This window comes from Lissotriton vulgaris, chromosome 6 (assembly GCF_964263255.1).
Source record: "Lissotriton vulgaris chromosome 6, aLisVul1.2, whole genome shotgun sequence".
Taxonomy (NCBI): Eukaryota; Metazoa; Chordata; class Amphibia; order Caudata; family Salamandridae; genus Lissotriton; species Lissotriton vulgaris.
In genome coordinates this window covers 1,166,293,890-1,166,321,341 of record NC_141694.1, presented here as the reverse complement: position 1 = coordinate 1,166,321,341, position 27,452 = coordinate 1,166,293,890, and the positions used below count along the sequence as shown (strand labels likewise).

Sequence of the window (27,452 nt, the reverse complement as noted above, 5' to 3'; positions counted from 1 at the left end):
GTTCTGGCTGGGTGAGGAAGAGGCAAGGAGAAATCTAATGAGGGAGTTGTATAAATTCAGTTGGTGGATTATATTATATGAGCATAATACACCTACCTCCAAAGTCATAAAATACGTTCTCTCCAGATTACAGGAGGAGAAGGATACTGCACGATATCTGCAGTCTTGTGTGGAAAGAGCGAGTTTGGTGCCTGTAGCTGCTGTAAATTGCAGGTTATTTAAGGGCTGAGCGCTCTGGTATTGAAGATAGAACTCTCTTCAAACAGGATTGACAGGCTCTAGTGAGATAGAAGCAAGAAGGGAGATATATCCATTAGGATGAAAAAGGGAACGGGGGAGATTGGGCGATGGAAAATAGCCCATTCGCCGGATCTCGAGGATAGTGGCAGGTAGAGTCTCACCTAGTTCTGCGGATGAATCTCGCCGTCTCGGGGTTCTGAAGGAAATGATCTTGTGGTCAGCCGCCACTGTTGCTTATATATTGTGTACTGCATTGTGATTGGTCTACACCGACATATGTGTCAACCAATCACAAAGGCCTATGTCTAGGTAAGCAATTAGCATAGAGTGCTAGAGAATTACAAAATCCCATTGGTTGTTAATGGCTTTTGTATCTACCCGCCTCCAATTGTTAATGAGGTTTCCACCAAGGTCCTCGCCGTACGTGTGTGACACGGCTTTCTTTGTAAATTATTCTCAGAATGAATGTTGTTTTAAACAACGCGAGCTCTCAATTATGTATTCGGGAACTGGGCGCGGAAGAGCCTCTCTCTCTAAACTATCTAAAATAGAACTGAATGAAGTGACGCCTCTTACTATAGTGTTGAATGCTGTAGGACATCAGTGGTATAGAGAGACTAGCTTTTTAATGTGGTTATTTGTACTGATGTGCGCTGGCAGCCTGTACATGGGGGTGCAGGTTGAGAAAAGATACAAGTATTGTAAACAGCACGTGTAAATGTGATCTAAACAAAAATTTTAGAGTTTACAATTATAACGCGCTATACTGTGTGTAAGCCTAATGCCTGGAACAGACGTTCGGGATTAAAAAAGGTAAATAAGATATGTGCTATATTGGATACTTGGTAGGCAGAAAGGCCAAACTCTAATCAGAAATTAAAATCTGAGGAATGCAATTCTACGAGAAAGAGTGTTTGTCTATCGTTTAGCACGAAGGGCCAAAGGAGGTCGAAGAGGTCCCTCATTACCCGTTGGATAAAGTGCTTGTGCATAGGTTAGGCTCCTATGGATACATCTGTTCTATAATGGTATGGGGAAAAGCAAATTTAAAGACACTTGGCCCAGTCTTCCCTGGTGTTAAGGCCTTTATCACTGGTATTAAGATGGCAGAAGTACCATTGCTCTCTAATCTTTCTGAGTCTATCTACGTCACCCCCTCTTCTGTTGATTTTAATCTTTTCTAGTATGAACCACCTGATGTCATCACAAGAGTGGTTCATACTTTTAAAGTGGTCAGTTAGGGGAGCATTTATTTTAGAAGTACGTATCGCAGACTTATGTTCTAACAATCTGGTCCGGAGTTCCCTTCCTGTCTCGCCCACGTAACCGAGGTTACATGGACAAAGGAGGAGGTACACTATATTCTTGCTGCGGCAATTATTGAATGTGGTCGGTTGGAGTTTCTTGCCGTTGTGTTCAACGGCACTGCCCTCAATACAGTGAGGGCAGACTGAACAGGTTCCGCATTTAAAGTTGCCTGATGCAACATGTTCTGATAGTGTGAGTTGGTTTTCTTTGGGGGCAGTATATGTATGTACAAGACTGTTCTTAATTGTCTTGTTTCGGCGAAATGAAAATAGTGGTTTATTCAACTGGGTTTCACTGTTGTGGTTAAGTATTTTCCAATGTTTGTTCACAATATTCTTAATTTGATTGCTCAAATGAGAATATTGGGTAACAAATACGATCCTATCTAAGGGTAAATTTTTATTGTTTACTTTCCTTTGAGGATCCAGGAGACTGTCTCGATCGTAGAATCGAGCACGTTTGAGTGCATTTTTGATCAACTTCTTGGGATAACCTTTATTTTGTAATTTTAACCTAGTATTCTCCGCATGTTTGTAAAAATCATTTAAATTAGTACAGTTCCTGCGAAGTCGCAGGAATTCCCCAAATGGTACGTTATCTTTTTGTGCTTTGGGGTGGTTGCTAGTATACAAAAGGAGGGTGTTCTTATCAGTGGGTTTTGTGAAAAGCTCCACTTTAAGATTTCCATCATCTTCTTTGATAATGATATCAAGGAAGGTAACCTGTTGGTTGCCATGGTGTCCCGTGAATTTAAGATTGGGATCACCCAGATTGAGCCACTCGAGAAAGTTGGTAAGGGTCTCACTGGCACCGCTCCAAATGAAGATGATATCATCTATGTAGCGGTGCCAGCAAGTGATGTTCTCGAAGTAAGGGGCAACCTCATTGTATATATGCCTGTCCTCAAAATTGCTGACACACAAGCATGCCAGGCTGGGGGCACATGTGGCCCCCATGCTGGTCCCCTTAACTTGTAAGTAGAGGTCATTTTTAAAAAGGAAAAACATTTTCTTGAGTATTAGATAGATACATGACATAATGAAGTGGTCATTTCCTCCCTTGAGGTCTTCGTTTTCTAGAATGGAAGCTATAACTTCTATGGTATCATTTTGGGGTATGTTGGTGTAGAGAGCTTCTATGTCTAAAGCGACCAATAGCTGGGTCGCTTTATTGAACTCTCTACCTTCGAATGTCGTAATTTCATGTGTGGTGTCTTTCAAATAGGACCTCTGTTTCTTGACTATGGGCTGAAGGAAAAAATCCACGTAGCGGCTTAATGGCTCAAGGAGGGAGCCAATTCCGCTAATGATGGGTCTCATGGGTGGATTGTCCAATTGTTTATGAATTTTGGGGAGACCGTACATCGCTGGGATGACGGGATGGTTGTTTAAGAGAAATTTATATTCATGATCACAAATGAAACCTTCCTCTCTCCCTTTGTTCAAGAGCTCTATCACTTCTGATTTCAATGTCTTAAGTTCCGTGAATTTGGCTCTCTTATAGTGTTCCTCCACATTTAGCAATTCTCTAATATTGTTATCGTAATGTGATGTGTTAAAGACTACAACTCCTCCACCTTTATCTGCCGGCTTTATCGTAAGCTCATCGCATTTCTGTAAGTTCGTAAGGGCCACTCTTTGTTCTTGTGTGAGATTGTTGTTAAATTTGTTTTTGGCAGATTTATTATATAGGGCTTTGATATCCATTTCTACAATGTGTTCATAGATCTCTACCTTTTTGTCTAGTTGGTTAAGATTAGGGATAAAGGTTGATTTCGGTTTGAGACCTGTAATGCTCTCTGGGGGACTGTAGTCTCTATTCTCGAAGAATTTATTTAACCTAACTTTCCTAAAGAAATTTTTTAAATCGCTCTCTAGGTTAAAAAGTGGGTAGAAATTGGTAGGTGCAAAACTAAACCCTTTTTGTAGGACTTCCTCTTCTATATCTGTAAGTACCCTACTGGAGAGATTGATTATCAGTGAGTTATTTTTCGATAACCTTGATAACATCCAGACTGGACTACTGCAATAGCCTGTATGCAGGTACCAACAAAGCAGTGCTTTACAGGCTGCAGTTAGTCCAGCATACCACTGCCCGTTTAGTACTTCGGTGGTCAAGATATTCATCTGCCTCGGCCGCACTAAAAACTTTCCATTGGCTACCAATACACAAGCGTGTATTGTTTAAGGTGCTTGTTATCACTTTTAGAGCCTTTCGGTCACAAGATCCTAGATATTTGTCCAAGGGCTTTAAACACTATCAGCCAGCACGTTGTCTGAGGTTGGCTAACCAAAATCTTCTGGTAATTCCCAGATTTAGACTGGCTACTAAAGGTGGAAAATCTCTTTTTGTCTTGGGTTCTAGGGCCTGGAACAAACTGCCACTTCAGCTTCGACTTATGTCCAAGGAGAGCCATTTTAGGAAATCCTTGAAGACTTGGATCTTCTCACTTAATGATACTGCATGTAGGGCTCTAGTTTAGAGTGTGTAATGTGCTTTGTGTTGCTCTCAGTCCACCAACCCTTTCAAGCTGGGTTGGCTTGAGCGCCAAGATGCTCCTTGGAGTGGTAGCAGCACTATAAAAATGAGTTTTTACATTACATTACATTACATCCCTGTGGGACCCCCTGTGCAGGTCTAGAGGGTCAAAATATGTCTTACCTGCCCCTTCATACATTTGGAACACTTGTTCCACTAATTTCTAGACCTTCGCTTCTACCGAGGCACAAAATGGCTGCCAACACTTCCTGGTTTTGAATGTTGACAACCACTTGACAGCCAATTAGCATTCAGCGCATGATCGGGACGGTGCGCTTATTGTGCGCGCAAGATACGCTCATCCACCGAGGCCATAGATATATCTACTTTTACTTGTAATCTTCTCAGAAACTACTAAACGTATTTACACCATTTAAGCAAAAGGCACGAGTCTTAACCGAGGACTATCTCTTTGCCAAATTTAGTAAAATTCTGTTCAACTGTTTGGGCTGTAGCCGTGATGAACGATTCCTAGGGAAAATTGCATGGGGAAAACACGTTTTGGGACCCCCCTTTTTTCTAGGCCCCTGGTTCAAATGCAATATTTTAGACCCCGGGATTTCTCCTTCACAAGTAGCTAATTTTTAAACAAGCACAGGAGCCTGCGCTTCTTTTTTTTTATGGCGAATCCATGCACCCAGCGTACATTTCTCTAGAAAAAAAAATAAAAAAATTTGTGCCCTAAGCAGGTCTAGAGGGTCAAAATATTTCTTACATGCCCCCTTTATGTGTTTTAAACACTTGTTCCACTAATTTCTACATCCTCGCTTTTACTGAGGCACATAATGGCTGCCAACACTTGCTGGTTTCGAGTGTTGACAACCACTTGACAGCAAACCAGCATTCAGCGCGTGATCGGGACGGTGCGCTTATAATCCGCGCATCCACAAAGGTCATAGATATATATGTACATTTAATTGTAATTTTCTCAGGAACTACTGAACAGATTTACACCATATAAGCAAAAGGCACAAGTCTCAACCAAGGACTACAACTTTGCCAAATTTGGTGTAATTCCGTTCAGCCGTTTGGGCTGTAGCCACGATAAACGGTACCTATGGAAAATTGCATGGGGAAAACACACTTTGGAACCCCCCTTTTTTCTCAGCCCCCGCTTCACGAACCAACGCAAGACTTTAAGGATAGGAGCGGACCAGAGCACCCCACCAGTTTTTAAAATTTCGCGAAGATTCGTCAACCGGCGCCAAAATTATTCCAAATAGAATGTTGCGGATGTCCTATGGAAAATAGGACCTAACTATAACTACCTACTGGCAACAAGTGTTGGCTCTGCCCACTTCTAGCCGGCAAAGAGAGAGTCACGGACTCCGATATAGCGTGGCAGAATCAGGTCTTTATTGAAACTCACATAGCCATATGACAAGTTTCGGACATCAGAGTGTCCTTGATCATGTGCGGAAACTCAGTCCGCCTACTTTTTCATACTTTCATGTTTTGCTTTCCACCTGTCAGGTGATAAATAGAAATAAACAACATACTATGATGCTTGGTGTCACACAGTCTGTTTTTTGATCGCTATACTCTGTTCACCATACGGATATAGCATTGTATATCACTGTTCTGTTAGATGGCATATCCAAAGTTATTGAATTCTTTTGAAAAAGTGCATGTGCTTCTTCATAATACCATTGCATTGTATAAACAGTGGTTGGGTATTATTATACATATGTATCTTATTTCAATAAATAAATAAATACATATATAATTAAACATTATGAAATTCATTTCACAATAAATAATGCATGTATTCTATTAAAACCCTTTTTATATTTTGACATATCTGCAGTTTAAAAGAATTGGATATTGTTTTCGCCAACTCAACTGTGCAAAACCCGCATATTATTACAATAAATACTATCATCCTGACACATATTAGGTCCTCGTTCTATTGTTGCCTTAATGCTGTACCATTTTGTGGTCCCTTATGTTCTAGGTGGTCAATTGTCTTCTGTATTTTTACTAATTCTAATATTGGAGAAGTATTCTGATGAATGTTGTAGCAAGGATCGATTTATGTATAAAGTGCATACTAAGGTGCAATGAATAGTGCTGTTGTCTTGGAAGGACAGCCGCTCTATTCAAACTATAAAGTGCTAGTGCTATTACATTTTATGAAAAAATAAAGGACAGTGAGTTAAAAAGAGTTAGCAGCTGGGGGTCTTTTAGTGCATACATTCTTATATATTAATGCCTATCTACAGTTGATTTTGTATATGCCCACTAGTTATCATGTTGATACCTATATTGGGGTCATGGGTACTGTTATGTGTGTGTCTATCTGTTCTCTCATATCTGTTGTTTTGAGAGTTACAGAAAATTATGCAAATCGTTCGTATTGTTGAGCCCTCTAGGATGTCTGCTATCTAGCTCTTAGATCATGCAAGATTCTAGTTGGCGCTATGATCATTCCCTGTTGCCCCTTCTATGGGGGTTGGGAACTGCTGAAATGACTAAACATTGTAAGCATTTTAAGTCATTGCCATGTTGTAGCTTGAAATGCCTGTATATACACACTGTTGATCGCATGTAATATTCTGCGTCTTCTGTTTCGCAGGGCTTTAGAGTGTGGGACATCCAGACGCTTACTCTGCTCCAAGTGTTCGTTGACAATGACGACGGACTAGAAGAACGCGGGATTTGTGCAATGGTTTTTGATAATAAGCATCTCAGACTTATAACAGGTTAGTGATTCGTTGTGAAGCAGTTCATTTACACGTTCAGTTGCATTATGTATTGTTTTGTATTACTATTTAGTATTTATAATTGTTATAAAGCAACATCACAACCAAAGAACATTTAATGGATGTGTGGGTCCTTCCCCAAATGCTTGTATCCACAAACGATGTGGCCGTCAGGGGCCGAAGGAGGCCGGGCTGGGTCACCTCATTAAGCTCTCCTGTAAGCGAATGTGTGGGACTCCCTCCTATTCTTGTGTTTTTTTTTAACTAATTTACTCAATCAAGGCTATGACCTTCAGCGTTTTGTCTCTAGTATACTGTTTCTAGAAATTAGTTGCTGGGCCTTATTATCTTTTATAGATGTTTTATACTCTTTTTAAATTTAATTTCGATTTTTAGTTTGAGTGCCTGAAATATATATTTCTTTTGGTGACCATTATGGGCAAATCCAACCCCCTAACTTCTCGCCCCTTGACTAGGCAAAAGGCGGCAATGACTCAACCACTGCTGAGCTTAACAGGTATTGATAAAATGCCCCAAAAATCAATAGGGGTGGTGCCATCGGCTATAGAAAACACTGAAAGACGACTCTCAATTACTCCTGCCATGACCCCCCCTTTGTCCACTGGGGACTTTTCCTTAGCTATAGTTAATTCCCCAGAATTAACGTCAATGCTGGTGCCCTCCTTCGTTGAGTTACCATGCGCACAGATCGCCCAGGACAATAGCGTCTCTATCGACCTTGCTTTGTCCCCAGCCCCCCAGGCAGGGATAAAGGCACACAAACTCTGTCCCAGAACCAAGAAGCCGAAACCTGCTAAAAAAGTTGCTAAGAGAATTGTAACCCATATCCGATCCTCCTCAGAATGTCCCAAGCCCCTCCTTTTCCACTTTAGCACCCCCCCCCCGTCTGGGCTACCCACCTACTAATTGATTTCTATGCCCAAATGGAACAGCTTATCAACTCTCCTTTTAAATCTCTATCTTGTAGGTTTGATAAACTATGGGAACTCTGTACAATTTTTTGTTACCTTGATAAACTAGTTACCTTGATAAATAATAAATGTACAAGTGGTGCACAGCCAGTGACTATAATTGGGAATAATGCAGCGGAAGCGGCATCGGGTACAACCAAGCCGGCCAATAAAAGCCACAATCTAAGCGAATGCGTTCGCTTAGATAAACCTGGAAAGGAGTTGGTTTCCCTAAATGTGCGGAAAAGTAACAGTGCCACTTTAGTCTCTGGCCCAGCAACTACATCTAAGGGGTTTCCTGATACAACCAGTTTGGTCCCCTGTAATTGCTTTCCTATCCAAAAAGCCCCTGAAAAAAAGCGGCCAGAATCGGGTAGAGTCCAAGACAATCCCGCCATGAAATATTTTGAGAAGGGATCCCAAAAAAACCCTCCTTGTCCCCAGCTACCACCCGAAGCATCTCAGTACGTAGTGGTTTTGACCTGAGTGCACCTGCTGGTAGGCGAGCGAGGTGAAACATTTCTTGAGCTAAAGAATAAAATTATCTTCTGGCTGAACAATCATAGACCCCTTAGGGGGGCAGGCCAGGGGGAAATTCTATTTGCCCAAAGAGTCAGTTGGTTAGGGACTAGACCTAAAACTATCATTGGGGACTGTGTAATTGTCAACTTTAGGGATCCAGGAGTGGTCAACCACCTCCTGGAACATCGTGGCCCTTTTAACTCGGGTTCAATTAATAATCTCCATCTGGGGTACTTCTAGTCACGTGTTCAAGCACTGGGTGGGCCTGTCCTATCTTATTTTTTTCTGGGTGGACAGAATCTAGAATACAACATAACCGTAGCTAATAGTTACAGTGTCTTGAACAACGTGGATTGACTATCCCCTTTTTTGGGCCCCATTGTTTTGGGAACTAACCTAGCAGGGAGCAAGGTGGAGGCGGGTGTGAGTGACCAGGTGGGGCTATCCGAGTCGGGCACTAGGATTAAGGTGGATAGTATGTTAATATGCCCACCAACCCTAAATACTAGTCCCAATGGAGCTGGTAGGGAGTTGGACATCATACCCATATAGAATCCCCCTTCCCTATGTGCCCCAACCGATAACAGATTTATCGGTTCGAGCAGAAACTCGGAGATCGTTATTTGGGTCCTGGAATGTAGCGGGGATAGGGTCTAAGCTGGATAATCCAGACTGGGGAGAGTTGATGGACAGGCATGATGTGTGTTTGTTCCAAGAGACCTGGTCATTGTCAGCCCCTGCCAGGGTGGGCTATGCAACGTTCTATACACCAGCTGTGCAGGGTCCTAGGGGAAGACCTTCAGGGGGGTTGTGCATCTGGGTTGCCTCCCATTTGGGGTGTTCAGTTAAGTTAATAGACTCCCACTCTCCAGACATTCTTTGTATTTTACTTACATTTTTGGACGGTTTAAAGCTGGTAGTCATCAATATATATCTACGTCCCACACCACTCCAGCTGGGCTTATCCCTATTGGAGGCCCTTGAGGAACTTCTCCTTTTGTTTCCTCCAGTGTCCCACAAAATTATTGGGGGTGACTTTAATTCCCATTTGAGACGCTCGCTGGGATCCCCTCTGTAACTGTAGATGAGGACTCCAATTGGCAAATCCCGGAGTGTACTATGTACCCACTTAAGCGCATATCGCCTTCGGCCCTTGAGATTAATAAGCTGGTAGTAACCCACTCCCTCAGGGCCTGCAATGGTAGAATACCTCCTGACGTACCTGGCACAAATACATTTAATAGACCAGGGAAAAGTACAACCATTGACTATATTTTGGTCAATGTGGAATTCTGGACCCAACTTAGAGCTTTTAGTGTTATCTCAAGGGTAGATAGTGATCATAACCTCTTATCACTAGAATTGAACTACACACTGGGACACCAAAAAGAACTGGGGGTACTAGAAACTCTTAACGATTTAAATTTAGTTACAGTGGCGGGTGGCAGATGCATTAGGTGGGCAAAGGTCGCGCTAGCCCCAGACAAACTAACTGAGATATATCATTTTGTTGCTTGTTCTTTAGCAGAGTCATGCAACCTCGTGGGTGCTAACCATGACTTGCCCCACTTTCAGGATCTCCAACATATACATAATTAGCTCCTTTCTAGTTTAGCCGACTATTTCTACACCATTGATAATAAGAGGCTACGGGTAAAAGACCAGGCGCACTGGTTTAATAAAAATTGTAGGGCGGCTAAAAATACCCTTATAAAGGAAGTAAAATCAGGGTTTTTGTTGAGTATAAGAACAGCTAGGCAAAATTACAAAAGAATGACTACGTATGCTAGGTCGGAGTGGGAGGCCACAAGGTGGGAAATTATAAAGTAGCCTTGTACGGAAGAGATTAAAGGGCCGTCTGGAACCTAGTTAGATCAGGTTCAGCAGAGGGATCGCCAGCCATAACCCCTAACCTTAATAAAGAGGTTTGGCTAGCTCACTTCAGGCCCCTCTACTCATTCTCTGACCGCACAGTGGTAGTAGATCTAGCCCCATCAAAGAACACTCCAGATTTAGCTCAGCCGGATGCACTGGGTTTTGATTGCCCACCCTGCACCCTGCTTGAAATCCAGGCGGCCTTCAAAAGTTTGACTACTGGGAAAGCGCCGGGTCTAGACAGGATCCCTGGAGATTTATAGTGAACAGAAGGAATGGGTGCCCTACCTCTGGCTATACTTTAATGCCATCCTTCAGGGTATGGAGATCCCCCAAACCTGGTTAAGTGCAGAAATTATACCCATCCACAAAAAGGCTTCCCCTCTCGACCCGGACAACTACCGCCCCATTAGTCTTATTGATGTCCTCCAGAAATTATTTGCCCGCCTCTTACTAACAAGGTTGCAGAGTTGGATGGATGAACACCACATCCTAACCTCCCTGCAAGCAGGCTTTCAATCGAAGGTCTCCAGCTTCGACCAATGGTTTAGATTACAGCTGGTATACTGTAAGACGGTATCTCTGGGGGCGGGTAGTTTGTATTTGATCTTTGTGGATCTTCGTTCCGCATTCGAACTGGTCCAGCAGGACAATCTCTGGGTAATATTACTAGAGATGGGTGTTCCGGCATATTTGTGCCACCTATTTAAATGCTTGCATCAAGGTACCTACGCTAGGGTGAGGTTCTGGAGGAATGGGGAGCTCTCGGCTCCATTCCCAGTGGAAAAGGGAGTGAGGCAGGGGTGCATGTTGGCCCTCACGCTCTTCTCCCGCTTCCTCAATGGGATGATTGAACATCTAATGGGAGCGAGGGACCTAGATTCACCTACTTTAGCAGGCCGTAAGATACATGCCCTGTTGTTCGCAGGCGATACCCTTTTGCTTTCAAAATCTTCTATTGGTATTTAGCGAACACTGGAGGCGTTTTGTTCTTCTTGCAGAACGAGGAATCTGGAGATTAACCTCTCCAAAACTAAGTTTATGGTTTATAACGCCAGATCATCCAACTGTCCCCATCCCTATTTTGATGGTCGGGGGTTGGAACGAGTGTCTGACTATCTGGGGGTAACCTTAAATGATCGAATGGATTGGGGGTCTTATATGGCGAAGACGTACCTGAAGTTGGCTCAATCCTCTGGCGGTATCCTAAAGGTTTATAATGAGAGTTCTTCTAAGCCGCTGGGACCGCCCGTGGAAATTTACAAAGCCCAGGCGAGAGGAGGAGCATTATATGGGGCAGATCTGTGGGGTCATCTCTGCGCCACCCCTCAATCCCATACTGAGAACAGCTTTATTAGGCGCCCTCTGAAACTACCCAAGAGTTCCCCTATGACCCCCTTACGGTTGGATCTAGGGCTGCTTCCCATCCAGGAGATTGTTTCAAATCGCCCCCTGATGTACTGGAGGCAACTGTGGTCCACCCCTGAGCTCTCAAGCTACAGGGAGGACCTAAGGAACCTTCTGTCCAGAGTGGTCATGGGAAGAATCCCCTGGCTGATTGTACATCAAACAGCTCTGCCAGACACTCTGCATGGGTGACTTGTGGCCTTCCCCTGAGGAATCCTGCGTCTTGAACTCTAAGAGCTCAATGGGTTTGCTACTCAAGCGATACCGAACGGAAATCATGCTAATGAATTCCGCTTTGGGTAGGTTGACCAATACCTTCTTGGATATTAAGGTTATTCCCTACTTTGAGAAATTTTTGGACGATATCCGGCCCTTACTGGCTAAGAAATGATATGTCCAGTTTAGACATGGAACTCTGCCTCTAAGGGCTGTAACACATAAGTGGTCCAACGCTCCTCAGACTTCGAGTTCTTGCCCAGGGTGTGAGGGTAGTGAAGAGACGGATCTGAACGTTCTGCTCCTCTGCCCTTCATACTCTAGGGCTAGAGCTAAATGGATCATCCAAGTTTGTAAGTCTAGGGGTCTCAGGGATTATAGGGAGGTATTCAGAATCTTAAAATATGACACTACCCCTTTGATTGTGTTTGCAACAGCTAGATTCCTTCTGTCTATGTGGTGCTCAAGAGGTGTTAAACTCAAAAGGGAAAATTGTTAAATTGTTGCTCCTGTGCGTCCACTAAATATTGTAATACAGTACCTACGTTTTATAAAAAATAGCCTAGGGACTGCGTACGACTACCTCCTTTTTTAACTTGTAAAATTTTTGGTTATGTTTTTAATATAATATAAAATATTGTGCCTTCTTCTAATATTATATAATTCGGCCTGTTTTATGACTGTTACATACTATTTGTCTAAATTGTTTTTTTATCTAATTGTGTATATATGTGCTTTTATGGTTTTTAACCGATAATAAAGCTTTTTTACTGACTGACTGTATCCACAAACGGTTCTGGAAGGCTAACCTTTGGTTTAAGGGCACCCTAGTTCGGGCTTCACTTTGCCACATAATTCATCAGGTTCCTAAATATTGAGGTAAGCAGTTCCTGATTGTTAAGAGAGTTGCGATCAACAAACTCAATTTTCATGAGAAGGTCAGAGCAAGAAATGCCTCTGGACTCTCAGAAGCTGCACCGCCCTTTAAGAGAAATGTACATTTCAAACCAATTCTGTCTTTTTTCTGCAACGGACTGGTGGAACTCCTCAATGTCGCACCTTCCAAAGATGACTGTGCTGTGGGCAATGCCGCAAGGCCTTTCCTATCTGCTTCTGTATGTCTATACCAGCAACATCGGGGCACCTCTCAGATAGTGAGTTAGGTGTTGTGTGTTGTATAGCCAGGGACCCACACCAAGAACGGCAACACTACAGAGCTCCCATGGCTTTAAAATTCTTAGGTGTGATACCTAATTTGTAAATTGATGACATCACAGGAAAGGATGTCACGAAACCATTGACAATGACTCCACAGCAAGTCATGTGAATTAAAAATGTGCAAAATAAATAAATGCAAAACGACTAAACAACACCATTGTAAGGAAACAGATTTTGTACAGGTTTCCCCCAACTTTTTCCCTCATTTGGACTATTACCTGCTGGGTTTTCGACTTTGGAAGCCAACTCAGGCCTGCTGTCCAGACCTCAGTGCCAGTGTTCTGACCCATTACAAAAGGTATGTTTCAGTGGATAAACCCAGTTGGCAAGGACTCACTCTCTCATGCTCTATAAATCCTGATTGATTGACTCATATGTCCCTATTACACAGGAACCAGGATACCAAGAGCATGTAAGGCGGAGTGTTCACTCAGGACTGCAGCACTTTTTGTGCCACCCTGCCTGTGACAGAGAAAACATGGACCCCAGCATGCCACCGTAGACAGACAGGGCAGTGTGTGACACTGCCAGTTCGACTTTGCTATTATACCTAATGGCAAAGTCACCACTTTCCTTAAGTAATATATGTAAGTCTACGCTAAAGAAGGCCTACAGAGTCCTATGGCAGGGAGCTGTATATTTCTAAGTAAGACATATGATTTTCTATATGTCTTAGAAGCAACACTTCCCAATTGTTGTCTTGCTGTGGAAAGGTTAGAAGCCCCATCAGCTAACAACCCGTCTAACTCCTGAATGGGATCATTTAACCTCTTGGCTGCTAAGCCATTATTTGAATTCTTCTTTAATTTCCATTGAAATCAATGGAAAGTCCATGACGAGTTACCCTTGCCATTAGCAGCCAAGAGGTTAACAGGGTCAAGTACGGTATTACATTAATTGGGGCATTAAATTCGACCTGATAACCAGGCTAGATTACAGTCACTATTAAAGTAAAGTGACTTTTAGAATTTGCCACTCTGCACTCCAGCAGCCTCACAAAGGCACAGGCACATAAATTGGTTTCTGACCACCTGGGGAGATGTGTGAATTTCTCCAAGGCCTGTGATAATCGGCATTTGCTACAGAGCGAGGTGTCACCTCCTCTCTCAGGATGGCCACTTGGGATGTTAGCCTAAAAGGCAGATTTAAAGCTGCATTTCAGACTGGTAGAGTATGTTCTGCATGCCTGGTTTGTGGAAAATTGATTCCCAGTCCCAGTCTGAAGAAGAGACTCTAAGGGCCTGTTAGCTGATCTCCCAGAATGGCACTGGGGACATTAAAGCTGAAAGAGCCCAAGTCGCATCTCTGATATCCACCGCAGAGGTTTTACAACTACCTGACAATGGGCAACACAAAGGATAATTTGGAGATAGCCAAAAGGTGCACCCTTGTCTTTCGGATCCGTAGGTTTTGGCTGTGACCGTATTTTGTTGCCTAAGAGGGACACCAGCCTCTACCAAAGATTTGCACTGTGATCACTGATTTGCAAAAACGCAAGGTCTATATTGGCAGCCCTTCAAACCCTGCACAGTGGACTTTGTGGGACTCCAAGATCCGTGGGTAGAGTCGCCCTAACTCACCTGTGGACCAATGACTCAGCCAGATTTCACCCCTATTGACTGCACAGCATCAGGAGCATCGTGTGCATCTTTGAGCCTGAAACCCTCAGTATCAGGAGCACTCCATTGACTTCTATGGCGGTTGCCCTGTAAAGTTTGGAAATTACTTCAAAAATGCTCTGGTGGCCAGATTACTGTCCAAAGTATTCTTTCTGGCCCCCTACACCTTATCCATGCTGGATTTGTTCATCCAAGCTTGGCTGGAGTACTTGCACTAACTTTTTGAAACTTTTCAAACTTTATGTTTGCCAGTGTTTGTTTGCGGTTGCATTTAAAAGTAATGAAAAGTTCTAAAATCTGTATCTCCGGATCCCTCTGGTAGATTTTAATGATCAAGTTCTTTAAAAATTCATAATCATACACTCTATTTTTTATAAATTGTTGGTGTGTCTTTTTATTGGTCTGAGATTTTCTTATTCCATTGTTAGGTGCTGTTAAATGCTTCACACTAAGGGGCATATTTATGAGAGGCTTGCGTAATGTTTGCACTACGCAAAGGGGTATGTTCCTCAGGCTTCTAAGTCAGATTTATGAAGCCACACAAAGCCACTTGGCTTGGCTTTGAATGGCTTTACAGATCTAGAGTAAGGCAACGCATCGTAAATCGCTGGGTTACCTTACTCTTTGCAAGGGAGGCATTTGATGGGTTTTGCAGTGGGTGTTTCACGAAACTCATATTGTTTTTGATGCATTCCCAGAATTGCAAGGACTTGTAAACCTGGGAATGCCCCAAAATCATACGTCTACTCTGCAGCACATGTAGAAACAGGAAAATGCCTCTCAGGATTGTTTCTGTGCAAGAAGGGGCACCTTCCTGCACAAAAAAACTCTTTACCACAACACAGGCACCCTAGCACTATGGTACAAGGGTGTTTGTATTGGCACTATGCTGCCAAAATGGCACCAGCACAGGGGGAAAGGACAGGAATGTGTTGTATTGGATAAAAAAGGTACATAGCTGCCCTTTTCCAGATACGCAGGGTAGAGCAGAAGGTGCCCTGTGCCACTAATTTCATAAATATGCCCCTACGTTCCCTTGCCAAACCTTACTGCTCACAGCCACAGCTACCCAGGTTCAAGCTAAGGTTAAGTACTCACTGGAACCAAGATGGTATCTGCGAGTGTACTCCAGGATAAGGACCAACAGCCCTATCATATAGTACACTCAGATCCTCACAATCAAATACTAAAGTAAATCTACAAAGTAAATTACAATGAATAGATAATGTGTGCATGTGGTCAGATTGTAAAATATGTTATCATCAAAACATATTATAGATTAGAGCATAGATTCATGTTGCAAAAAAGGTTAATTTGGATAGAAAGCAATTCTTATTATTAAAGGGAAACTACACCTATGGTGTTCCGTTTTCAATTCTGAGTTTGTGCTTCACCAGACCAGGCACTTTTCAAACTATACTTCCTACCAGTATGAATGGCATCACTCCTACACCTTGTAGTCCTCTGGCTTATGTAACATTTCTTATACACTAATTTACACATGTATAATCAATAGTCTCTGTGTAATGTTTGTCCGAAGCAAAGTGCTCTGACACCCTTCACTGGTATGAGTGGTACTATGTAACTAATTAAATGCATCTGAAAGATAGTGGTTATGGAGACTTGAGAGACACTGTTAAAAGGTGGTGGTGAGGGAATCCATGGTGGAGGTGGTCACCACCTCTACCATGGATGGGGGACACAAACAAACATTGTCACGCCAGGCCCTACCAGCACTAAAGCCGGCACTGGTTACAGGACTCCAGTGCACGACAGACCGCAACAGCTTGGCTGAGGCAATGCATGAATGCATGTTAGAATGATGTGGTTTATCATTTGAAGTTCAGAGTGGCCCGCAGCTCTGTTTCGGTGGCAGTTCCAAAATCCTGCCTGTTTCAGGTTCAAAGAATGAGTATTGGATTTGACACATGTGCTCTGAGGTGTACTCTATTTTCACTCCCTCACTTGCTGAAATCACAGCAAGGTACCCACACAAACACCTTTGCCAAATATTCTCAGGCTTGGTTAAGAACAGAACATACTTTACTAATCGCAATTCAATTTTAACCTTTTAATCTTAGTTGCTCTGCTTACAGCCACTGCAATGTGATCTTTACAAGCAGAAAATCACAAGGTAAAGCAAGCTGGGCTGTTCTAGGCCCTAAACATGCAAACCATAAAACATTTCATTAGTCACGAAATAAGCACATTGGTGAAAAAAACATTCTCAGCAATGTAGAGTACTAAAATGGTCCTCACAGACACTGTGGGTATACTAGTTAACTGGCTACAAGCACATGCACTCGGGCTCTTTTATCAACAGGCCTACGTAACTTGTGATGCCTGTGTTGGATGGGTGTGGGGTGTGAGTGTGTAAATCCCTCAAGGAGGGGTTGGTAAACTAAGTGCCCGCTGAGACACTAGAACGTGTCCAGCAGGATACTACATTCCTCCCAAACTTTATTGAAACACAAAACAAACCGCAGTGCGACTTGTAAGAGTAAACAACAACAAAATAAACACCACAGGGTTCATCAGCCTCTAGAATCGTGCAGTGGAAAAACAGTGGACATGGGGGTGATTATTCGGACTGCAGCAGGACATCTTCGCTTGTACTTATAATTTAACCTGAGTGGTTCAGGACACGAATGATGATCAGCTGCAGTCAGGCAGCATACCAGCGGAAACATGTTGTTTGGTTTGAAGTTGCTCCATTCCGCTATCATTGAGGATAATCTATGGTAAGTCCTAACAGTTCGCAAAATAGGGTGCAGAAGCATGGTTGGAGTCCATGATAAAGGTTCATGAAGGTGCTGCGTGATCGACTGAAGACAGTCTTGATGTGCTGTGAACGTCTTTATTAGATGGCCTCGCTGCATCCCGGAGTCCAACGGTGGGGCAATATGAAGTCAATCCCTGATGCTTTGGGGAGGCCTCTTGTGTGGGTTGCCAAAGGACTGCTTGTGGACTGCGCTGGGACTGTGTATGTGCCTACATCAAGGCAGTTGCAAAACCACCAAGGAGCCATTGTCTAGTCACGCACTGAAACCTCAGGGGTCTAGATCAAGAAAGCTCTCTCTACCAGGATCTGAATGCAAGCCAGGTGACCGGGTAGTCACTGGGTCTTCTTGTCAGCTAGTATGGCAACAGTGTAGGACTCCAGTCCATTTGTTCAATACTCCAGAGATGGTAGTGTTTGATGTACTGGACATGGGAGTGCCTCCCCATTTCCTTTGGGGAAGGCATCTGGATCCTTGTACTTGGATGTCTTGGGTTAATGAGTTGTCTGTGACTACGTCTGGCTAGACGTACTAAGAATCATGAGGTAGAGACTCTGGTCAAGCTTGCTCGTGGCTTACTCTCGGGTCTCCTGCCGTGTGGTTTTCAGGTTGCTGTTGTGTCGTGTCACTTTGCAGGCTTGCAGATCGTTTGATGCACTCCCTCAGCAGCACGAGTCTTCTTGAGCTTTAGGCCCGGCCTCTTAAAATTGGCCGGTTGTCAAGTTCCTAGTGTAGATCAGCTGGTCACACTTCCATATCTTTTGCTGGTTGCTGTGGCATGCACATGCCAATAATGTTGTGGTTGCGATTAGACCTGTACTACAGGTGGGGATGATTCACTTGGAGTAAGGGTGACTAAAGGGACTTCGCAGCCATGTATCCTTGCTGGTGCCATTCTTCACTCATGGCATCTGCGGTAGCGAGCAGGGAGGCCAACTGACTCAAACTCCCAACTCTTGAGAACTGATGTTCGAACTGCTAACCATAGGAGGAGAGATGAGGGTTGCGCTTGCAGGAGGTTAACTTGTGCTTCCCTCATTGGACTGTCTCCAGGGACGTCGCTCAGCCTTGGCAACTGTCTTGTGTTTGTGGGTGTACTCTTGGCTTGTAGTGGTACTAGTCCTCGTACTTCTTCTCTTGTTATTCTCTCCAGCACACTTGTGTGTGTCCGGTTCTTCATGGTTATCGGATTGTCATTCTTCTTTTCAATTCTTCACAAAGTGGCATTGTGCCATTCTCTGTTTTTCTTGTTTGACGTGTGATGTGGCACCAGGCCATATGTTACATTTTTCTCTGAACATGCTGTGGTAGCAGCTTGCCACTTGGAGTGTGTGACTATCCTCTTGCCTGTATTGGGCCCCTAGCAACTCCATCTTAAGGCTGTGTGGGGGTGGACACTCTGTGCCGTCTTTGGCCCACTGCAGGGCTGTGCTTCTACAATTGAGATGTAGTTGTTCTCTTCCTGCATTCAGCATTGCTTCTTCTCTTCTGAGAGGTATCTCTCTCCCGGGCTTATGCCCATGCTGTCGGGCTCTCTGGTGCCTCTTTCTGTGCAGCTCTGACCACGTGCTCCCAGTCTTCTTCGTGGGCATCCTATTCTGACACTTGGCGTGCCTGCTTTCTAGCTTGCTGTGGCATCAGACAGCCACTGGGGGTTGCATGCGTAGTGCACGTTCTACTTGCACCTTTATAGGGCTTGGCTGCCTTTGGTCCTATTGCTTTCAGTGGACTCTTGGCAGCTTCTTTTGCTTGGCAGCTTTGAGCTTCTTGGTGCTCTTTTCAGACAGGTGCTCAGAGTCTCTTTCTCAAAATGATAGACAGCCCACCTGGGGCAAGGCATTCTCTACTTTCCTCAGTGATTTATCTCAAGTGCTGCACTCTGTGCACTGCCTGTCTCTTCTCTCATGTTTAGTGTGGCCGCAGGGCTCTTGCAGGTAATATCTTTTGGAGGCATAGCTGGAGTGCCCTGGCAGTGCTGTCTTTGCATTCACTTTAGGCCATTGCTGCCTTAGAAGTGCTGTTGGCCATTTCTGCTGGCCTTTTGTTCGCAAAATTGTTCATTCTTTTTTTCTTTTGTGTGGTACCTTTCAATGGCCACTAGGTAGTGGTGCAGGCATTTTCAGAGAGGCCACAGCATCTTTTCTCATGCTGTGGTCCAAGTTGCTCATGCTTTTTCAGCTAGAAGAATGTCATAACCCTTAGATAGTTTTTCCCAAAAGAGTGCTTTTATTTCACTAGTTACATCCCCCTCTATTCTGAGTGTTACTTCATATAACTTATGTGGTACACAAACCTGGTATCTGCAGTTTCAACCTGAATACATTCATTCAAGTCCACTGTCAACCGACGGTCCTTCAGGATCCTGCGAGCTATGGTAACTTCTGCTGCGCTGTCCAGCACTGTCTGGGCCCACTCCCCGTTCTTGAGTTGTGTTCTCAAAATCCTTGGCATGTCTGATTTTTAAGACCTGCTACCTTCTTTTTTGGTAAATTGAGTTTTCTTATTTTTTGGAACGTGTTGATTGTCTTTGGACTTCACCCGTTCTTCCCTTTTTGTGGGTAATTTACTAATAACCAATTGTATAGTCTGTGGTGTCATTTTGTTTGTGTTCCCCTGATGAGGGGTGTACTGTGGAATCCTTAAAACAGGTTGGACTGTTAGAGTCCCGCTGACAAATTGAACCAATTGTCTATGTATTTTAATTAATTGTTTTAGCTGAGCTAACAATTCTGGACATGTCATTTGTTCAATGGCAGGATGTGGTGTGTAGCTGGCTAGTACCGGCCATGTTGCTCCTGGTCTACCTAGTGGACTGAGCCTGGTAATGTGATTTTGATGTTGTAGTGCGCCTTTAAACCAGAGCTGATGCTCTTGGTAAGTTAGTGAAATTTCAACGTCCTCGAAAGAAGCGTATGCTGCTGGAGGGTCCTCTATTTTGTAGAAGTGGAACACATATGTCTTTGGATTTGCGTTTGGAAAGATAATCCATGAATAGAATACCTCTGACTGCCGATATTCATAACTCTACCACTTCCTTGTGATAGGCCATTTTCTATAAGCTTCATAGCTATTGTTTTCCTTAAGTTTTCCGGGATGATTATAGCATCCGAGTCATCTTGTTGGAGACCTGTAACGTCTACACCCAGTCGGGTATTATTGCCTGCGGATCTTCCGTTCTCTTCGTCGGTATCCGACATTTTGTTGAAAAGTCTTGCAGAGCAAGTTTCAAGGAAACAAAGATAAGGTGCACAACATTTTGGAACACTGTATCCTTCAACGTTGAACAAAACCAAAAACGAATACATAGGATTTTTCGTCCTACTGAGTATGGCGGATATTTTCTCCTTTAACCCACTCCAGACGTCTATTGGAGTTGTTTACGGGATATAGGGGTCTCTGTGAAAAGCACGACTGAGTTACTCTAGTATCTAGCGTTAAATGAGTGCCTTACCAAACGTTGGGCGCCATTTAGTGTAATTTCTATATTCCCCATAGGCTCTGCGCATTGGAATAATATATCCTATAGATGTGACGTAGGACTTGTGTCTACTAGGTCTCTATCGAATATATTAGACTTAATTGTTAGTGTCAGCTAGCTCAGAGGTCACTAGAAACTTTCTCGAAATAAACAAGAAGAGATTAGTTTCTGATAACCGCATAAACATGACAACCTAGTTTCCCCAAGATAAAACTGATCTTCAGAGTCGTGGAAACAATAGATTGATATTTTACCTAGTCATTCGTGCATGCTTTGTTTCACCAGAGGTGCAGAGAAATAGAGAGATGGGCGTTTTCAAGAAAAGTATTTATTGAACAGTCTTCTTTCTCATACAGAAGAAATTAACTGCTACAATCGTAATATTGACTGTAAAGTGTAATGCGTACAGCACGAAGAGTATTATAAAATAATACTGTAAAAGCATGGTATGGTTTCTAAGCCATGAAATACATACATTAATAAATAATTCTAAAAGTACTCAACTGGTGCTTCTAAAATACGCCTACCCCGAAGTACCTAACCTAAGTCTAGTTCGAGGGTAGAAGTAAGTAAGGTGTAGCATAAGTTTAGTTTCTTTTTGCCAAGAATCTATCCAAGATTTCTCTTAGGGTTTAATCAGCTCCGTACCTCGATTTAGAATGAAGGAGGCCTGGTATCTCTCTGTTTCGGAACTCGATTTCCCAACAACCCGCAAGGTTAGCTTGGAAACACTACAGCTGCATTTCTCGTCAAGAGAAAAGACAGCGCCTCTCTCAGTGCGTCTGCTAGAGGGTCAGCTTCCTTCGGCACTTGATGTAGTAGGATGCGTCAGGCAAGTAGATAGTCGAACTGCTCCAAACCACTGTGTGTTTGCTTGGGCAAATGTGGGCATATTTATACCTTGAAGGTGCTGAGATTGATGTAAAGTGGACATTATAACGTCATCAAAGAGTCTCAGTTCTTTGAACACTCCATGAGTTCTTGGACAAGTCAGTATTCAAGCAAGGGGAAGTCCCTAGCTGCTGAAGCCGAGTTTTCCAAGAAATTGTTATGGATTTTCGGAACTAGTGGAAGTAGCCATGCCATATTTTGTCTGCATGAGCTATGTATAAATATGGTTATGATTTCTATGCCTATATAAGGATATGGTGATTTATACCTATATAAGGGCATGAATCAGGAAAATTACACTAGGGTCCTAAAATGCTATACCACACTATAACCATATTTAACCGAAAGGATTTCCTTCTCTATTTCTAGCATGATTAGCATAGCTCCGCCTATTCTATGTTTTGAATTCCTGTGGCGGGGTTTGGTGGCAGGGTTTTGTTGCTGGTGACCATCACTCAGGTTATACCTGATTGAACAGGTCAATTTCCAATGAAGACCAATGTCCACACAGTTTACCTTGTGCCCTGTTTTACATTTGGTTGTAAAACTGTTGTGTGTGAAGCCATTGTATGGCATGCATGATGCACTACACGTATCTCATAACAGAAAAACCTGTGTGCTTACCATCATCAACATAATTATTTGTGTTGGTACACTCCAGAGTGCCCCTCATTTTCCTGTGCCTAGAACCATAGGTTGAAAAAACACACATTTTGCCTGATTGCGAGTGAGTCAGTTAATGCTGACTGATACATAAACCCCTGTTTGCGCACTGGTCAGAATAATGAGCTTGGCTGCACTTAGCACATCCAGTAGTTATCGGATGCTTTGAATACCGCTGCTGTAGTTAGATTTCAGAAGATCAAACCTACTGATATTTACCAAGAGTAATTGACTGGTATTTATCGTCCTATGCAGACGCTGATGCAATAAACACCAAAGTCTGCATGTTATTACCCACAAACTCGTAATAGGTGTTATTTATCACACATGGTAAATGATATACCCTGTGGTGTTGTTTTTATTCGTGAGCTAGCGATTCCACTTAGGGCCTGATTATCAGTTTGGTGGTTAATACCGACCCGTGTAAAAACCCCTGTGCATGTACAGGTCAAATTATGAGTTTTTATGTATTTAATGCATCAGATAATTATAGGATGCGTGAAATAATTCAACTTTCAATACATTTCAAGCCTACCGAAATGTAACCGGGGAAACCCATTCAGTACCATATCATGCAGATTTTGGTGTGCTAAACACCAAAATCCCTAGTTATTCCACAGAAACTAATGCTATTTATCGCACCCAATAAATAACGAATCCCATCTGATCGGTATTTACCAGGTGAGGTAAATAGCACCTATACTTGTAATCAGGCCCATATGGATTGTCATTCTAATTAGGTGAGGGACAGCAACACAAATTGCCGACCAATTGAAGGCCTCATTTATGAGGCCCTACTGGCACATTTGCGCAGCTGGTACGTCACTTATCTGACGTTTCGGTGGTGCAATGTGTCACTGGCATATTTATAAGGCCACATAAAGATACAATACGTGGCTTTTCATGGCCTTAAAAATATGTGCCACTTTCACACAGAAAACTGCGTGAAAGGGGTGTTTCATGGGTGTTGCTGGAGCCTTTCCTAGCAACATCCATGGCGTTTTGACACTGCCCCAGATTTACGAGAAATCATGTGAGGCAGCGACAAAAAGTTATGCTGCCCCAGGGGAGGCAAAAGGGAGGCACAACGAGGAGAAATATATTTATTTCTCCTTTTTGTTTTTTGTGCAGGAAGAAGTCACTTCCTGCAGAAAAATAATCATCCCTGCAATGCAGGCAACTTTTGACCATGGTGCAAAGGGGCCTCAGTTGGCGCACTGCAGCTCATTGTGCTGGCACAGTGGAAAAGGACAGGAATGAGACATATCTAATAGATACAGCGCATTCCTGACCTTTTCTCTTGCCGTAGGGCATTGCAGCAGCAAAACCTGCTGCGCTGCCCTATGGCAAAATACTCATAAATGAGGCCCTGAGTGTTTGCCTTTACTCTATTTCTCCTCATTAGCACATGTTTGTGAGAAGTTGGCCTGGTATATGATGCCCACTAGTTCTAGTGATCACCTTGTACCATGCTAAGCAATCCTTATGATGATTGGTTGTAAGTCAACCTTATAGACCAGCTATCCTAGTGGTAGCGTGGACAAAGCAGTCTTAGGCTAAACTCTGAAAGGCATGTGAAGCAAGCTGTTTTACCATATACAACCCCCTTGAATACCAAATGAAAGGACACCACACAGATATATATTGAAAATATATATATATTTATTAACTACAAATATCCCCTATACTCTTTATGAGCACAGAAGCACAAGCGTTAAAACAAAACACAGTTAAAATACACAAAAGTTGCACAATATGGATGAGCCCTAGGGGCCACCTAAACCATATATTAAGAAAGTGGTATAAGAGATACCAATTGAAAAGGAAACAGGCCTAGGGCCTTGGGAATCGCTGGAGCTGATCGGGACTAGCAGTGACTAAGTCGGGAAAGGCCCGCGGGACTCGGGTGCAGTGTTTAAAGTGCACGCACTCACCAATGCATTGTCTATGGTGCGTAAAAGTTACAAAGTTAGTTATTTAGGAACCTTCCGAGTGACCTAGAGGAGTGAAACTTAAGACACAGACATTAGAGGTGTGTACCAGTGTGGGAACACCAGTTTTGCTGAGTTACCTCACCCACAGGACGCGGGTGCATAGGGTCGAAGGAGTGTCGGGTTTCGTCACGCTGGTCGATGGTGCTTGGAGCTGAAGATGCTGCAGGCGGCTCGATGTGAAGAGTTCCGGTGGATCCAAGGGTGGATCTGAAGTGGTGAAGACCTGAAAGCAGAGGGGACAATGTTCAAAGTCACTAGCCAGTGACTACCGTGGAACCAGAGTGGAACCAGGCGATGTCAGGTGCAAACAGGCTTCTCTCTGCAGCCACGTGGACACGAAGAGGTCGAGGACGTCCAGGAGTCGATCACGAGCTGTCCCACGCAGGCTTCTCACTGTTGGCGGTGTCGGCAACTTGATTGGAGCAAACAGGCCTTGGTTAATGCAAGCCAAGCAGGAATTGAAAAAGGCTTATCACTCGGACCAGCAAGGTCAGAGCGGGTGCTCCCTTTTACAGGAGCGAGGGCAAGTCTGGAGCAACCAGGCCCGCAGTGTAGTTTGTAGGTTTTGTCGCCAAGATGGCCGCTGACCACGTGGCAAGAGGCCGGGATGGCGCGTCAAGTGGCACAATGTAAAAGGGCCCCACGCAGATCGTGGAGATGCTGGGGGGCTGATCTTTGATGCAAGGGCTGCTCGGTAGTGGGGCTTCTCAGTCCCCAAAGCACAACATCGAGGGTGCCTCGGATGCTGCGCAGTCAGCTCTTCAAGTGTCTTTCAAGAGGTCCGGTCCCACGTCTCTCGGTGCCTCCATGGGTCCCTTCTTTGCAGGGACTGTGGATCGGGCTGTGAGAAGTCTGGGAGTCTGGGTCTTGTCAGGCTCTGGGCTCGGGCTCCGGTGGGAGGCGGCAGAAAAGCAGACGTTGAGTTGCTGGATGGTGCCTGTGTTCACAGGGTGGCCACTCCTAGGCCATAAGGGAGATACTCCTCAGTCTTCTGTGCAGCAGAATGTCGAAGTCTAGTCGTCTTCTTAGTTTAAAGTTGATTTCAGGATGATCTGAGGTGCTTTGGCACTGCTCCCACTCTTATTCCCAATCTGAGGGGTGGATCACCTGCTAGGTCCCTCCTCTGGGTGGGACCAGGAAGGGGGGTGGTTACACCCCCTTTCCTTAGTCCAGCTCCTCGCCAGCCCTGGGTCTGAAAAGTCCCAGGACCGGTTTGGACTGGCTTATGCACGGGGACACCTTGTGTGCCCAGGGCATGTATGTTTCTATTCAGCCCTGTCCTACCCAATACACAAAATCCTGTCTGGGGTGGTGCTCGCATCTCCCAAGGCAGGAAACCCTTTGTCCAAGCCTCCCTCGCTGGAAGGACTCCCAGCAGCAGGAGGTCAGACTTGTGTCTGTGGTGGCAGCATCCATTTTGTGATGCTGAGGCTCTGGTTAACTTTAACCAGGGTTAAGGCTATGTACATGTCGTGTCCCTCTAGAAGGGTGGAATGCTATCCCCGTCGACAGAACTGTCGAGGGGATAGTATTCCAAATCGTATGATACCTTACTCGACATGTTTTGATAAAGCCAAACCAAAGTTAGCATATAACCGCGAGGATTAAAATGCACTTAAGAGTATATGGTATGGCAATATCCCGGAACAGCTAAGGGAGTTGTTCCCGACAGCTGCAGACAGGCTCTGTTCATGCTAGAGTACCCTCTCACTTGTAACCATGCACTCTGCCCCCAGGATTGCAGGGGCCTTCCATAGGAATGGCTTATAGGTTAACATGTGTCCAGTTAAGGTTAGATATAGGGATACTATATCCAAGTAAGAGGTGATTACACCAACTTACCCCAGCTGAGTGATCAGCCAGTTGTGTCAAAATATGGAACCAGGCCAGGGGTGGCACAATACATGCTGCAACCCCTGGTAGGCCTTGGCTACACCTATGCCCTGGGTACCTATGGTACACTGTTACAGGGGCCTATAAGGTGAACCAGTTCCAATTGTGTATGCACCTAAGGTACAAGGAGTCCATTTTAAGGAGAGAACAATCAGCCTGGGGCCCTGAATAGCAGGATCCCATGCCAACTATGTCAAAAACCAGCTAAACACCAGGCAAAAAGTATCCACCTTCCTACAATGTTAATGAATGAACCACCATTACTTGCACTTATTTTTCTTAGAGTTTCCCTTTATTTTCTTCTACTCTTTTTGCTCTCTTCCCTTTATCTCTGTAGGCTCACAATCTTTGGATTTATGGCCTCTAACAAGGATGATCCAAGACACGATGCAAATCCCACGCAGCCATGACCGACCCATTAATGTGCTGCTTTATAACAAGTCACTGCACCAGATACTCAGTATCTGCTCTGAGTCTATTATAAAGGTGGGTACATTTTTAACATTGTTCATGGCATAAAAAAATCTGTTGAGAGTTTGCATAATGTTCTATGAATGTGTTTCTCCCGTTTTATTGTCAGTATTTTTTTGTTTTACAGAGTTTTATATAGCGCAAACTTTACCCGAATCGGGTATCAGAGTGCTTTACATAGCACCAGTTGCATTACATGAGTCCACATTCTTTTCTGTTAGGCACGGGGAGATTAATGCCCACATGCATCATTGAGAATTGCATTCGCAAACGGTGCGAATCGCAATTTTCGGCCGTTTGCGAATGCAATTCTCAAATTTTGGATGCATCATGCTTTTTGCAATTTTAGGAATCGCAACCATGTTGCGATTTCTAAAATTGCGATTGCATTTAAGAAATCGCGATTTGAGATTTCTTAAATGCAATGCATGATTATTTTTAAATTGCGAATTCGCAATTTGGAAGGGGTAAATTAGCATGAAGTTAAACTTCATGCTAATTTACCGAAAACTTTCAAACATGCACTAGTTGCATATTTGAAAGTTTTAATTTACACACACACATGTCCTTGGATCATGTGTGTGTGTAAATTGCACTTAAAGTTAAATTTCAGGGGTGCAGGGAGGGGTTCTTTGCACCCTTGAAATTGCATTCACATTTTGCGAT

At 43.8% G+C, this 27,452-nt stretch overlaps 1 protein-coding gene across 1 annotated transcript in view; it reads left to right on the top strand.

Annotated features, from left to right (window-relative positions):
• The window catches only part of WDR64 (WD repeat domain 64), a 2,246,160-nt gene that overhangs the window by 826,775 nt on the left and 1,391,933 nt on the right, over nt 1-27,452 (top strand). Inside the window, exons 12-13 of the mRNA XM_086925751.1 lie at nt 6,662-6,788; nt 26,653-26,801. Coding sequence (XP_086781877.1) covers nt 6,662-6,788; nt 26,653-26,801 — 276 coding nt within the window. The remainder of the gene's footprint in view (nt 1-6,661; nt 6,789-26,652; nt 26,802-27,452) is intronic.